We start from the raw sequence: 14,327 nt of genomic DNA on the forward strand, positions 1-14,327 counted from the left end.
AAAAAAATCCTCAAAGAAATCGAAATTTATCGGATAACAATTCTAATTCGTACCATCTATAAGAAACATTTTCTTGCTGGACTTTAATCCTTAGATTCGAAGGCCGAAAATATGTCCTAATTGACAATCACAAGAAAAACATAATCTTTTCATCATTGTCCAACTGATTTTCCTAAGCAAAAATCTTGTCTTGTATCTAAACACAACAAAACATCTACAATGGCATTGTTGGACTTATAGTTTACATACTGAATATAAATTCTTGAAACAAAAAAATTCATTTTTGTTTGTAAAGTTTAATGCTTTTGATTCTTTCATGGAAGATATTGAGAGTCAGTCTAGTAATGGAAAGCATACACCACCTAAAGATTTTGTATGTCCAATAACATCACTTATATTCAATGATCCAGTTACTCTTGAAACGGGTCAAACTTATGAACGAAAAGCGATTCAAGAATGGATCGATAGAGGAAACTGCACGTGCCCGATCACACACCAGAAGCTTCACAATATTCAGCTTCCTAAAACTAATTATGTTCTCAAAAGACTGATTGCTAGCTGGAAAGAATTGACACCATGCAATGATCAGTTTGAATATCAAGAAACCGATTATGTTCATGTCCCACAACCGGTTTATGATTATTCTCCCAATATTGTCGTTAACCGAGCAACGTTTGAGGGAAACATTAATGAACTTAGACTTGTGATAACAGATCTTTGTACTTCACAAGTTTTGAAAAAGGCAGAATTGGCGGTTCTCAAGATTGAAAGATTCTGGCAAGAAGCGAAAACGGAAGGTGAGAATGAGATACAAAGCTTGCTGTCGAAACAGCCTGTTGTCAATGGATTTGTGGAGATTTTGTTCAATTCGGTTGACACCCGAGTGTTGAAAGCAACGGTTTTTATCCTTTGTGAGGTGGGTTCAAGAGATAATGACGTGGTTTCGACGCTAACACGCGTTTATTCTGATGTGGAATGCATAATCTCATTATTCAACAACGGTTTGGTTGAAGCCGTTGTGTTGATATACCTTTTGAGGCATTCGATTTCCACGTTCGTACAAACGGATATCGCGAATAAGCTGCTATCCGTTGTCCAGAAACGCGAAGACGAGTTTGTGAAAATGTGTATGAGTCCGAAAGCAGCTTCTGTGATATTATTGGCACAAGTTATTGAAACTGAGGATGATAGTGGTGCGGTTTTAGAAGTTATTAAAAGTATTATTTCTTCAAAGGCTATCGAATCCATTATTAAGTGTTTGGAGTTAGAATATGCAGAAGAAAGAGTTGCAGCCATGAAAATACTTTTGAGATGTATACAACGAGATGGAAAGTGTAGAAACATTATTGCTGACAAAGCCGAACTTGGTCCGGTTTTAGAGTGCTTTCTTGAAGTCAATGATCAAGAACGGTTTGAAATCGTACAGTTTCTTTCCGAGTTAGTTAAACTAAACAGGTATCTCTTTCAGTTTCATTACAGTTAATTTATAACATATATGTTATGATGATTTGGGATTTTGTTCTTGTTTAACTAGGAGAACATTCAATAACCAAATCTTGCATATCATAAAAGATGAAGGTACTTATAGTATTACGCACACGTTACTCGTGCATCTTCAAACCGCTCACATCGATCAGTCACCGATCATTGCTGGTCTCCTTCTGCAGCTTGATCTTCTGGTTTGACTCTTGACCGTATATATAAATGCTTAAAGCATGTAAATAATAATAATAATAATAATAATAATAATAATAATAATAATAATAATAGAGCTTACTGCATATTCCATTGCAGGTGGAACCAAGAAAGATGAGTATTTACAGAGAAGAAGCTATAGATAATCTAATATCATGTCTCAAGAATGTTGACTCGCCCACTGGTCAACTTGCGGCTGCTGACACGCTTTTGACTCTCCAAGGGCGGTTTTCGTATTCTGGGAAGCCACTTATTCGGAAATTTCTTCTGAAACGGGCTGGAACTGATAAGAATTATAGATCTACAATGCGGTCCAGAGATGATCAAGAAACTATGGTTTGTAGTTTTTTTTATAGTTTTTTAATCTTGAACAATTTATTTTATTATATATTTATATGTGACATTTTACTTTAGGAAGAGGAGAAAGCTGCACAAGAATGGGAAAAAAAGATGGCCTTTGTGTTGGTGAACCATGAAGTCGGACTTATTTTTGAGGCGTTAGCCGAAGGATTAAAGAGTAGACACGCGGAAATATGTTTTGGGTGCTTTGTTTCTGCAGCATGGCTTCTAGACATGCTGACACATCTTCCTGATATAGGGGTTCAAGAAATAGCAAGAACTTGTTTGCTTAAACGGTTCGTGACAATCTTTAAGTCCGCAAAAGATGCAGAAGATAAAACTATTTCAATGCTTGCACTTAGTAGCTTCATACATGATCCTGGTTAGCGTCCATTTAAAAATAACATTCATACTTATGATTATTAAAAGTTAAAACTCATGAAAATATTTTGTGTTACTTTTGAGGTTTTCAGACGGGATACGTGATATTATAATATACAAGAAGGATATTAGCAAGGGCTTGAGAGAATTCAAGAAATCATCTACGGTTGCATTTGAAATGCTTAAAGTTTTTTCAGAAGGGAGTGAATCTAGCATTGTAAGCAGTCCCGAACACCCTCGAAAAACACATATTGTTGCATGTCGTGCTGCGATTTTTTACAGGACTCGAAAATAATCAGGTTTTCGGATAATATATCTAACCAGTTTAAAACACAGATCGTGTTCGGACCTATATAATTTTAGACGGGTCGTGTTCAGGTTGACCTGTTGAGCCCGTTTAACCCATTTTTTTACAACCAACGTGTTGAGCCTGTTTAGTTAAACAGGTTGGCCCGCCAACACGTTTGGCACGTTTAGATAAATGGATTAAACGAGTCGTAAAGAATTAGCTCGACAATAACAATCTGTTATTTATGGCATCAGGAACTATGGAATCATAAAGAAATAGCTCAAGAAGATTGCAGCATAAATGGAGTTGTTCTATCAATAGTATGCCACAAAAACAAGATCTTTACGGGCCATTCGGATGGTACGATAAAGGTAAAAAAAATTCATTCAAAAGATGAAATATCATAATCGGTTAGAACTAATAAAAAGTTATCATCTTTCTTTAAATTCTCAACAAAACAACGAAGATCTGGACCGGTAAAAATACAGGTAAAGGTAAAGATAGTGTTCTTCGTCTTACGCATGAGATTCGAGAACATACAAAAGCAGTCACTAGCTTAACAGTTCAACAGTCAGGAAGTACATTATATAGCGGATCACACGATAAAACAATTAGGGTAAGAACTAAGAAAACTCTCAGAGGGCGGTTTTGACCAAAAAAGTCAAACTTTCAAAATTATAGGTCAGAACGGCAACAATATGCGGACGGTTGTTTTGATCATTACACTTTGAAAATTATTTGTCAGAACGACTGTTTGGATAATATTAGAACAGTTCTTTTGACCATAAACGGTCAAACTTTGAAAACTTTTGGTCAAAACGACCGTCTGACCTCTATACGGACGGCTGTTTGAAACACTGGGATTAGATGTCATTTGTCTGTCTGATGAACCAGGTGTGGTCGATTAATAAGGAAGATGTTCATTGCGAAAAAGTGTACGATGTGAAAGAACATGTTAACAATTTGCAAGTCGCAAACAGCATCGCGTGCTTTATTCCGCAAGGCGCGGGAATCAAGGTAGAATTCAAAAACCGAAGTGCACGGTTTGGTTTGGGTCGGTTTTGAGCTAAAACTGAACATGTTTATGTGTTCTATTTGGGTCGGTTTAATTGTTACTTTTATCATTTGAACTTTAAAATTATGGGCCTAAATGGCCCATGATAATGAATTTGGGCCTATATTATACATTTGGATTAAAAATCATTAAGTTACATTTTATTAAACTCTTATAAATTACTTGAAATAAAAATCAATAAAATTGGTTCGGTTTAGTTTTTTCAGTTTTTATTACACGCTAACCCAAATCCTAACCATAAGTTCACTTTTTACAAAAATAAAAAACATAAAATCAAACCATCGGTTTTAATTCTATCCTGTTTTTTTCGATTTCGTGCACACCCCTGAACCTAACTTTGTATCAGGTAAACTCGTGGAGCGGAGAATCAAAACTATTGAATCCAAGCAAAGTTGTCAAGTGTTTGGCACTTGTTAATGGAAGGTTGTATTCAGGGTGTCTGGATAATAGCATTCAAGATATCGATTTAGCGAGTGGGACATTGGTGACTGTTCAAAGTAGTTCAAGAAAGATTTTGGCTAAGGCGAATCGAGTGAATGTGTTGCAGGTTCATGATGAGTTGATATATGCTGCATGTTCTTCCTTAGATGGAACTGCATTCAAGGTCTTTTCCTTCATACACCGAAAAAAAAAACCCGACCAAAACAAACCAAGATAACTTAATAAAACTACTAATTGACGGTTCGGTTTTATTTTCTTTAAAAATAAAAAATTATGGTTCGGTTTCTGTTATAACTCACTCGCGCATCTAACCATTATTTCAGGCCAAAAGTGTCGGGCCCGAAATAATTTATGACCCAAATTCATTATATTGGGCCAAAAGTTTCATTCTCAAATTCATTAATAAATGGTTTAAAAAAAAGTAAATCAAAAAAGAATAGACACAAATTCATTATTTTAAAGCAAATATTTTCAAGACCAAGCATTTCAAGCCCATACATAAAACCAAAAAGTGACCCATAACAGTACTGAATCCATACGAAAAAAAAATCTAAATCCGAAACAGATAACCGATACTTCATCTTTTGTTCGGTTTGAGACTAAACCGAACGTTGCTAATGCACGCCCTTAGTGACTGGCTAACAATATAGTGCTAAAAACAGTTATTGGCGGGCTGAAACGAGGCAAGTCGGTTGGTTTAGCCCGTTTGGACTATAAATGGTTCAATTTTAACAATTTACTAGAAACATGTAATTAACAAAACTAAATTATTTATAAAATATTATTTTTTTATTATTGTTTTTTGACATAATATATTTGTTTTTGTTTTCTTAAAGATTTGGGACGCCACAACTTATGACTTGGTCCTGTCTATCTCGTTAACAAGCGAAGTACGCACAATGGCAGTTAGTTCGGAGTTTATTTACTTCGGTTGTAAAACAGGGACGGTAGAAGTGTGGTGTAGAAACAAACTAGTGAAGAAAGAAACACTACAAATTGGTACAAACTCAAAAGTTTTGTGCATGACTCTTGATGACAATGAAGATTTATTGTTAATTGGTACATCTGATGGTAAAGTTCAGGTAAATATATTCAACCTATATTTAAAAAAATATATTTATAATGATTTTATTTGATTTAATTGAATTTAGTTGTTTATTATGTCAATTTGTAGGTATGGGGAGTGAGCTAAAAGAGGTTGAAGATTGTTATCATCTTATTATATATAGTTAAATAATTATAGTATTAGTACATATGTAGTTATGTTTCACATATTTAGAAACATAATTTTCATAATATTCAATCAAATTGTATTATAAAAGGTATATTGATAAATTGCTCCAAAAGTTTTTCAATAGGGTTGTCACTTTTACCCGAAACACAACCCAAGAAAACACGGACCCGAACTCATACTAACCCGACCCAAAAAACATGAACCCGAGAAAAGGCTAACCCGAAGTTATTGGGTCTGATTTTTAGGTTTCGGGTCAATCCGAATAAACTATTTGTTTAAAAACATAATATTATTATTAGATATGTACATTGTATATGACTATACGGAACACTCTAACATTTCAATTGTTCCCATTCCACCAATTATGGTTGATTGAATGTTATTGTTTATTTATCTTTTCTATTTATGGCTAATAACAATGTAATAGTATAAAATATGTTGGTTTAGCTGGCTATATTTATATATTATTTGGTTATTTACGTAACGAGTAAAGAAAAATATGTTGCTTTAGTTTTGTATTGTAGTTTTTCTTTACTTTTTTTATTTCCTTTTTGTGTTCTTAGATACCCGAAATCCAACTAACCCAACCCGAAAAAATCTGAACCCAAATAACCCGAACCTGAAAAAACCGTGATAGATTTGGGTTGAGTTTCGGGTCTAAGATAAAAACTTTGAAACCCGAAGAACACCCCTAGTTATCAAAATTCTAAACTAACAAACATTGTGAAACAAGATTGTAGATTATAGAAACTATTCAAATGATAATGATCGTTGACAAAATTATCTAGAATAATAAATGGTGCTGCTAAACATACCACCCCTTACTCCATTTTTACTAAATATACCCCCCCTGAATTTATTACATAAATTACAATTAGCTCTTGACATTTTTTATATACATATTAGTCCCTACAACATTACTTTCATTTGATAACCTCCACTACATATATCAAATTAAAATCTATCATGTTAATTTATTTTTTTAATATTAATATTTTTAATATACATATTAATTTTAATAGTATATATATTTATAATATCCTTATTTTACCACTTTACTTTTACAAAATAAACCAAAAACCCGAAACCCTAAACTCTAAACCCGAAACCAAACCCTAAACCCTAAACCCGAAACTGAACCCTAAACCCTAAACTCTAAACCGAACCCTAAACCCTAAACCAAACCCTAAACCCTAAAACGAAACCCAAAACCCTAAACTCAAAATCATAAAAAGAAAACGCACCTTGTAAAAAAAATAATATTAAATCCTTACTTTTGTGCTAATTTGGTAATTATATGATTTAAATGGTTAATATGAAAGTTGGTTTTTCCAAGGGATGGAGGGTATGACAAGCAACCAGGGGGGATACATTTAGCCTAACCCAATAATAAACTACGTTTAAGTATTGTGAATTGTGGTCTTAAATATCTGAATGGATGGTAAGTAAATATATGAATCAAAAATAAAAGATAATAAACGGAAACTTTTAATAACGCGATTTTTTATGATTTGTAACGGGTTATTAATTAATCATCAAGTCATGCTCGTTACACACCTACATACAATAATATATATGTCCATCCATATTATTAAAATTCCCACTTTGCCACTCGTAAAGAGATTAAACATACAAATTGTGTAAATGTTTTGTACATAACATGTTACTTGATAGGCAAACCAACGGACCAATACACTGAATGTAACAAAAAGTGCGGGTTATTTCATTCAAAACTTTAAAAGTCGAGTTTTATTGACATATCAATCTTATATTTGAATCTAAAATTGATTGTTGCAGTTTTCTTTTAAACATTTCAATTAGATTAAAGCAATCTAGCTCCAGACTTCTTAAAGTCTCAACTAACGAAATATCTGGTAACAGTCTCACTTTTTAACATGTATGATTCCAACAATCCACGACTAAAGAAACGTTAGTCTCCGGAAATTATTCTCGTCCGTAAAACTCAGCCTGAACACCATTGTTGACCGCCACTTGGAACACCACCGTTGACCACCAATATCTAAGCACCACCACCTTGGCTTTCACATGAAAAAAGAGCATTATGGCAGAAAATGTATTTCCTTCCGGTGACCTTAATAATTGGGATTTTTACTAAAACGATATTCCTAAAGATTTCGACGAAAATGTTGACTTTTCCAACTTCACCCGAAAACGTTTTCTGTTAGTCGTGTAAAAAGGTAAAACTGTCACTAGCTATTTTGTTAGTTTAAAACAATATATCTTTTTTTATATGTATATACTCATATTTAAAATCGGATCATTTTGATATTGATATTGATTATTGATACACGTACACTAATAATAAATAATAATATTCTTTCTATTAAAAAAAAAAGATAGTAATTAACTTCCGTAACGTGGGCAGAAGGATTCTTACTTTCTTCAGTTACTAAAATATATTTTTAGTAACTTACTAAACCGAATAATAATAATAATCATTATTATTACACACAACCGGACCCAAAACTCTTGTCAATTTTATTAACAAACTCCGTCAAGTCCGGTCCACCTTACACTATAAATAGTTAAATACACTCACCACAACCACTCACCGTATTATATTGCTAGTATTCCCGACGGAACCCTAGCTCACTTCGACGACAATGATCAGATGCAGCAAGTCACCGTTCACTCTCTTGCCGCCGGCAAGAAAGTTGTGATCTTTGGTGTTCCCGGTGCCTTTACTCCGACTTGCAGGTAATATATTATTGCAATTGATGTGGGTCGTACGTGGTTAGTTTTTGTGTATTGGTACATTGTGGGTTGTGGTTAATTATGGGTGTGAAATGTTTTACGGGTTTTGATTGTTGATTCAATGTGTGTGTGTTTTTGTGTGATTATGATATCTTGTTATTCAAATTTGTTATGAATCATATACATTGATATCAAATTAGAGGTGTAAACGAGCCGAGCTTGGCTTGTTTCAAGCTCTTTTACTGATGCTCGGGTTCAGCTCGTTTAGTTATTTTACTGATGTTTCAAGCCATCTAAGCTTGGGCTTTGTTTGAGTTTCGGGCTCGGCTCATTTCGAGCTTTTTATCGATTTGATCTCGAGTAGCTTGTGAGTGGCTCGGCTTGTTTGCTTTTGGCACCCCTAGTGCTTATTTAATCCTTAAATTCAGATCTGTGTTTTTTTTATATGATTGATCATATGAATATTCATATACTTGTTATTTGTTATATAAATTCATATGATTATTTATAAGGTTTCATGTGAGTGATCATTTTGTTGTGTTATTCTAATTTGCTATGAATCTTATACACTGATATCAAATTAGGGACGTAAATGTGCCTAGCTCGAATCATTTCGAGTTTTTTTTCTAAAGTTTGAGCTTGGCTCGTTTTTAAGCCCTGGTTCGGTTCGTTGTGTTATTTTTAGTTAATTTATATATTTTGTGGAAAATCTTTCACTTATAAAAGAGTGAAAGTTTATAAGATACACAAGGCTCTTTAAGTCTCGATGAACCTAAACAAGCTTCCCATACAAGGCTCAAACTCAGGGTTGATAACTAAACAAGCTTTGTTTGAGGCTCGGGCTCAGCTTGGAATAGCTCATCTCATTTCGATCCGATCTTGGCACATTTGCACCCGTAGTGATTATTTAATCTCCAAATTTAGATATTCGTGTATATTTGTGTATTTTTTTTATACATTTCATATGATCATTCAATGATCCGTTATCGAGTTTTGATAATCAGCTAAACTGCAAATGCTTATTCTTGTTTATAATATTATTATATTTGTCACAGCATGAAGCATGTTCCAAGCTTCATTGAGAAAGCTGAAGAACTTAAATCAAAGGGAGTGGAGGAGCTTCTGTTGGTTAGCTGTAAGTCTCGTAAACTAAACTCAATCAAGAACTTAAAGCAATAATCTTTATAACAAAACTCGGTGTCCTTTACGCAGTGAACGACCCGTTTGTGATGAAGGCGTGGAAGAAGTCGTACCCGGAGACCAAAAATGTGAAGTTTTTAGCCGATGGGTCTGCAGCCTACACCCGTGCACTGGGGCTGGAGCTTGACCTGGCTGAGAAAGGGCTCGGGGTTAGGACGAGGCGGTTTGCGTTGTTGGTGGATAACTTGAAGGTGGTGGCTGCTAACATTGAGGAATGTGGTGAGTTCACTGTGTCTGGTGCAGATGAGATATTGGCAGTTTGTAGGTTTCTTTGTTTTTTATGACATGTTTAAGCTTTTGGTGTGTTTGGTTATTATGGAGTATGAGGTAAAAGATAGTTTAAATAAATGGGAGTTAAAATAATGTTAATATCTTTATGGTTCTTGTTATGGTTGTGTTGTTTCTTTCATGGTTCATACATAGCTTGGTTCTCTTCTTTCTTTGGTCTTTTGAATTGTATTAATGTCTTAAGCATGAAAGCTATGGAGTAGCAAAGGTGATCACTACCTAGAGAGAAGATTGTTACTCCGTAGATTAGTTAACTATTACTTTGATTTTTTATTCGAACGAAAAAAACTAAGAATTGTGTAGATTCTGTATATAAGGTGGTGATCCAATATCCAAAGACCATTGCTAACTAGCCTAATCCACTCGTAAGTAGCTCTTAAGCGCCTTCAAAATAATACTAGACTAGTGGAATATTTGTTTTGGTTTGTTCATTTTAATCTAGTTTCCAAAAGTAGTTTAATAATAAATAAGTTGTTTTAACAAAAAAAAGATTATAAAAATTGGTCATAAGTTTTTTTAAAAAAATTATTCAATATCTTCGTATCAAGTTAAGATTAAAATTGTCCTAATTTTTTTTAAAATTATTCACTTTATTCCTTAGTTTTAATAATGGTTTTGAGTTTAAAAATTAGTCTTGTATGATATGTTGTCTTTAACACGTAGAAACTTAACTAGGGATTAACTATGGATGAGCTCGGTATCGGTACAGTATCGATACCGATCCCGAATTTCCCAATCTTGCTAGACTATTTAAAAAAATTTAGTACCGGTACCGTAAAACAAAAAAATTCGGTTAATACCATTAGTGTATTTAAAAGTTGTATTGAAGTAAACAAATTATGTAAAGATAGTCTTTTATTCTAATTTAATGTAAGTTTTAGCTAGAGATGCTAAATATGTCAAGGTCAAAACTCATCATCTTTCTTGAGTTTTAAAAAACTTCACTTTTTTTTACAGTTGTACTCAAATCAGTCAATCTTAAGCCATTACCTCTAAACAAACAATTTTTGTTTCTTTAATTCTCAAAACCTACACCTTAAAAAGTAACAACACCCTTTTATGTTTTTCAATTTAACAAAAATAAATATTAAATCATTTTAATTAAATAATGCAATATTTCAATTTGTTTGCAACTCACATCAATCATCAAACAGTCATGTTACCGTTTGAGAAGAAACCTGCTGTACACATTTCAAATGAAAGGATCTTTTATTGATTTCAAAATGAGGGATGACCCAAATAGTCAATAAAGTGGCTCAACTTTGATGACTTTTCCATTTGATTTAATTATTAATATATAAATATATTTCAAGTTAATTCTATACATTTATTTATTATCTAAAAGCATAAATTCATAGAATGCTATCCAATGAAAGTTTGAAAAAAATTTATAAAAAACGGAAATCACACATTTATCGGAGTGGAAATTAAGAATAATAAGTAGAAGCTGCTCGGTGATTACACTACATTGCCATGACGAAGAATGTGATAAACTTAGAGAGAGGATATGAGAATAAGACGTTTAAAGCGTTTACTTATCTATTAAGACCATCTTTAATGAGAGGCTAGTAAAGACAGTCATAGACAGAGATACGATAGCACACGTGTGGATCCTTAAGTGGCTTTTGGGTTATAGTATATAAAGAAAGACTTAAAATTATATTTAGTTTCACTATTCAATTTATTTATTTGTTTTTTAGATGAATTAAGTTGTATTTATAAAAATATCTATATGAAAACTTGTAAAAGGTTTGTATAATTATGAATACATTTCTTAGAACGACAATTTTCTTGTTTGTTAAGGCAATCACACTCTCTAATTTGAAGAGCTTCATTTGGCTTGACTTAGACGTTACTCTAGAAAACCATACCGCCGACTGTCACTTGAGACTAAAACCATGGGTGGGCTCTCTGTCATTGATATATAAATTTATTTATATTATAAAAAATAGCATATACATCTCTAATAAAATATTATGTATTTATAAAGTATAGATTTTGTCTTCAAATTAAGGCTGGCCTCTGTGTGTCTGGACATATCTATCTACATATATATACACTCTGTCAATTTGCCTCTATATTAAATATACTCATTCAACATTGTCTTTTCTGCTCAAAGTTTTAACCTTTTTCTTCAAATCACCATTTCATTTCAAATTCTGATAAATAAACACTCTCACTCACTCACTCACTCACTCACTCTTGTAACCAAGTAAAAGCTCAATCAGTCAAGATGAGTGCTTCAAAGTTCATAAAATGTGTCTGTGTTGGAGATGGAGCTGTTGGTAAAACTTGTATGCTCATTTGCTACACCAGTAACAAGTTGCCCACTGTCAGTCACTCTATTTTTAACTTCTCTCTAAAGACATATACATACATCTTATGTTTATCTCAATACTAAAAAAGATGGAATTTTTACCCTTAAATGTTCTTGATAATTTGTGGGTATATCAAGAAATGTAAATAAACACCATTTTCTTGATGATTACATGTTGCTTTGTTCTAATTTTGGGGTTTCTTGTATTAAAGTTTGTATCTTTGGGATCTTTAACTAGCATATTAGACTTATACACCTTTTATTGTTCTTGATAATTTGTGGGTATATCTAGAAATGAAAATAAATTCCATTTTCTTGATGATTACATGTTGGTTTGTTCTAATTTTGTGGTTTCTTGCATTAAAGGTTGTATCTTTGGGCTATACACCCTTTATTGTTCTTAATTATTTATGGGTGTTTTATAAAATGTATAGAACTCCATTTTGTTAATCTGCATGTTGGTTAGTTCTAATTTTGGATTTCTTGCATTAAAGTTTTTTTTTTCTTTGATTTTTTAATTAAAATCCAAGAGTAGTAGTGTTTGGGCTCTTTCACTTGCATATTAGACTTATACACCCTTTATTGCTCTTGATTATTTATGGGTATCTTATAAAATGTTGTAAACTCCATTTCCTTGATGATTGCTTGTTGTTTTGTTCTAAATTTGGGTTTTTTGAATTAAAGATTGTATTTTTGGGCTTTTTGACTTGCATATTAGACTTATACACCCTTTATTGTTCTTGATTATTTGTGCATATTGGACTTGCATTTTCTTGATGATCACATCACAAGTTGTTTGGTCTAACTTTGGTTTCTTGCATTCAAGTTTGAATATTTTTGGCTCTTTAACTCATTTTTTGGGTTTATTGCAGGACTATATTCCAACTGTATTTGACAATTTCTCTGCCAATGTTGCTGTGGATGGAAGTATTGTAAATTTGGGACTTTGGGATACTGCTGGTATGTATTAAAGATCCAAAATTTCCAGTCTTTATTTGTGTTTTTAACTTTCTTTATGACAACAAAGTTTTGATTTTTAAGGTCAAGAAGATTATAGCAGACTAAGACCATTAAGTTACAGAGGTGCAGACATTTTTGTGTTGGCTTTTTCTTTAATCAGTAGAGCAAGCTATGAGAATGTCCTCAAGAAGGTACCCTCTTTTAATATATGAAAATTAAACTTTATATACTTTTTTAACTCGAAAATCTCATTTAGTGATTCATTTATTACGAGTGACTTCATGTTTTATTAACATTGCAAATACACACCAAAAGATAACTTTTTTTCATATTTTGTTTCAAATTGTTTATGGTTTTCTGGCTTTTGAAAACGATCCGACCAGTGAACCAGTAAGACGTCCAGTTAAAGAAAACAGTGCTAATAGTTTAATAATAAATTTTAAAATGAATTTGAAATAATATTCAAATGTAAAGTTGGTCTTCCTGATTTCAAATTTTGCATCATAAGAATCTTGAATCTTGAAAAAGAATAAGATATCATTTTCAAATTGATGCTTATATTATTAATCTTATTAATTTACATGAGGACATTGAACTTTATGTAATTTTACTCTTATTATAGTGGATGCCTGAGCTTCGGAGATTTGCGCCCAATGTTCCCGTTGTGCTCGTGGGGACAAAATTAGGTAACAAAAAAAATATATTAAATTTTCTTATTCATGTTTTAGCAATTTCGGTTTCTTGAAAAGTAAGCGTAATGTTTTCTTGCCATTTGTTTCCAGATCTTCGTAATCATATGGATTCTAATGCTATCACATATTCAGAGGTTCTAATTCATCAATTTTTTTTATTCAAATTCAAGTTGACCTCTTTGACTTTTAAGGATTTGACTCATAAAAGTCAAACTGAACTCTAATGATATTATTTATGTTTAGGGGGAGGATTTAAGGAAACAAATCGCTGCAGCTGCTTATATCGAATGCAGCTCCAAAACTCAGCAGGTACTATATATGTTTATATATTTTAAACACTATAAACCAATTTTTTTTTTCATTAAATAAGAAGTTTTTACCTTTTTGTATTGATGAACTACTTTTTAGAATGTTAAAGCGGTTTTTGATGCCGCCATCAAGGCGGTGCTACAACCACGACGTATGAAAGAGGAGGCGGTGATGACTATGAAAAGGCGCAGAAGCTATGGATGCTCATTCGTGTATGTACCATCTAAACTACTTATCTCATAAACGGTTTTTAAATGCAATGTTAAACGACACCGTCTAATGTTTCATTTGATGAATACAATATGTTGATTGCAGGGATATTGTTTGTGGAGGCTGTGCTGCTTAGAAAAGGTTCATTAATGGATGAATCTAAGGCATTTGACATCTAAGTT

General features: G+C 32.7%; 3 protein-coding genes across 3 annotated transcripts; all 3 read left to right on the top strand.

The window, feature by feature from the left end:
- The first annotated feature begins 138 nt into the window (after positions 1–138).
- LOC143540698 (putative E3 ubiquitin-protein ligase LIN-1) lies at positions 139–5,491 on the top strand. Its single transcript, XM_077033683.1, has 11 exons — positions 139–1,455; positions 1,535–1,679; positions 1,795–2,031; positions 2,110–2,416; positions 2,508–2,632; positions 2,959–3,075; positions 3,171–3,320; positions 3,599–3,721; positions 4,126–4,383; positions 5,057–5,302; positions 5,395–5,491. The coding sequence occupies exons 1-11, from the start codon at positions 317–319 to the stop codon at positions 5,410–5,412; spliced, it is 2,865 nt and encodes a 954-aa protein (XP_076889798.1). The 5' UTR covers positions 139–316; the 3' UTR covers positions 5,413–5,491.
- Positions 5,492–8,043: 2,552 nt separating this feature from the next.
- Positions 8,044–9,653, top strand: LOC143540685 (peroxiredoxin-2C-like). Its single transcript, XM_077033677.1, has 3 exons — positions 8,044–8,172; positions 9,225–9,304; positions 9,382–9,653. The coding sequence occupies exons 1-3, from the start codon at positions 8,087–8,089 to the stop codon at positions 9,651–9,653; spliced, it is 438 nt and encodes a 145-aa protein (XP_076889792.1). The 5' UTR covers positions 8,044–8,086.
- Positions 9,654–11,722: 2,069 nt separating this feature from the next.
- LOC143540699 (rac-like GTP-binding protein 2) lies at positions 11,723–14,327 on the top strand. The gene is made up of 8 exons (XM_077033685.1): positions 11,723–11,989; positions 12,847–12,934; positions 13,016–13,125; positions 13,557–13,620; positions 13,717–13,760; positions 13,870–13,935; positions 14,035–14,145; positions 14,251–14,327. The coding sequence occupies exons 1-8, from the start codon at positions 11,891–11,893 to the stop codon at positions 14,293–14,295; spliced, it is 627 nt and encodes a 208-aa protein (XP_076889800.1). The 5' UTR covers positions 11,723–11,890; the 3' UTR covers positions 14,296–14,327.

This window comes from Bidens hawaiensis, unplaced genomic scaffold (assembly GCF_021521415.1).
Source record: "Bidens hawaiensis isolate Kalapana, Puna unplaced genomic scaffold, B.hawaiensis_p1.1 tig00012327_1, whole genome shotgun sequence".
Classification (NCBI taxonomy): Eukaryota; Viridiplantae; Streptophyta; class Magnoliopsida; order Asterales; family Asteraceae; genus Bidens; species Bidens hawaiensis.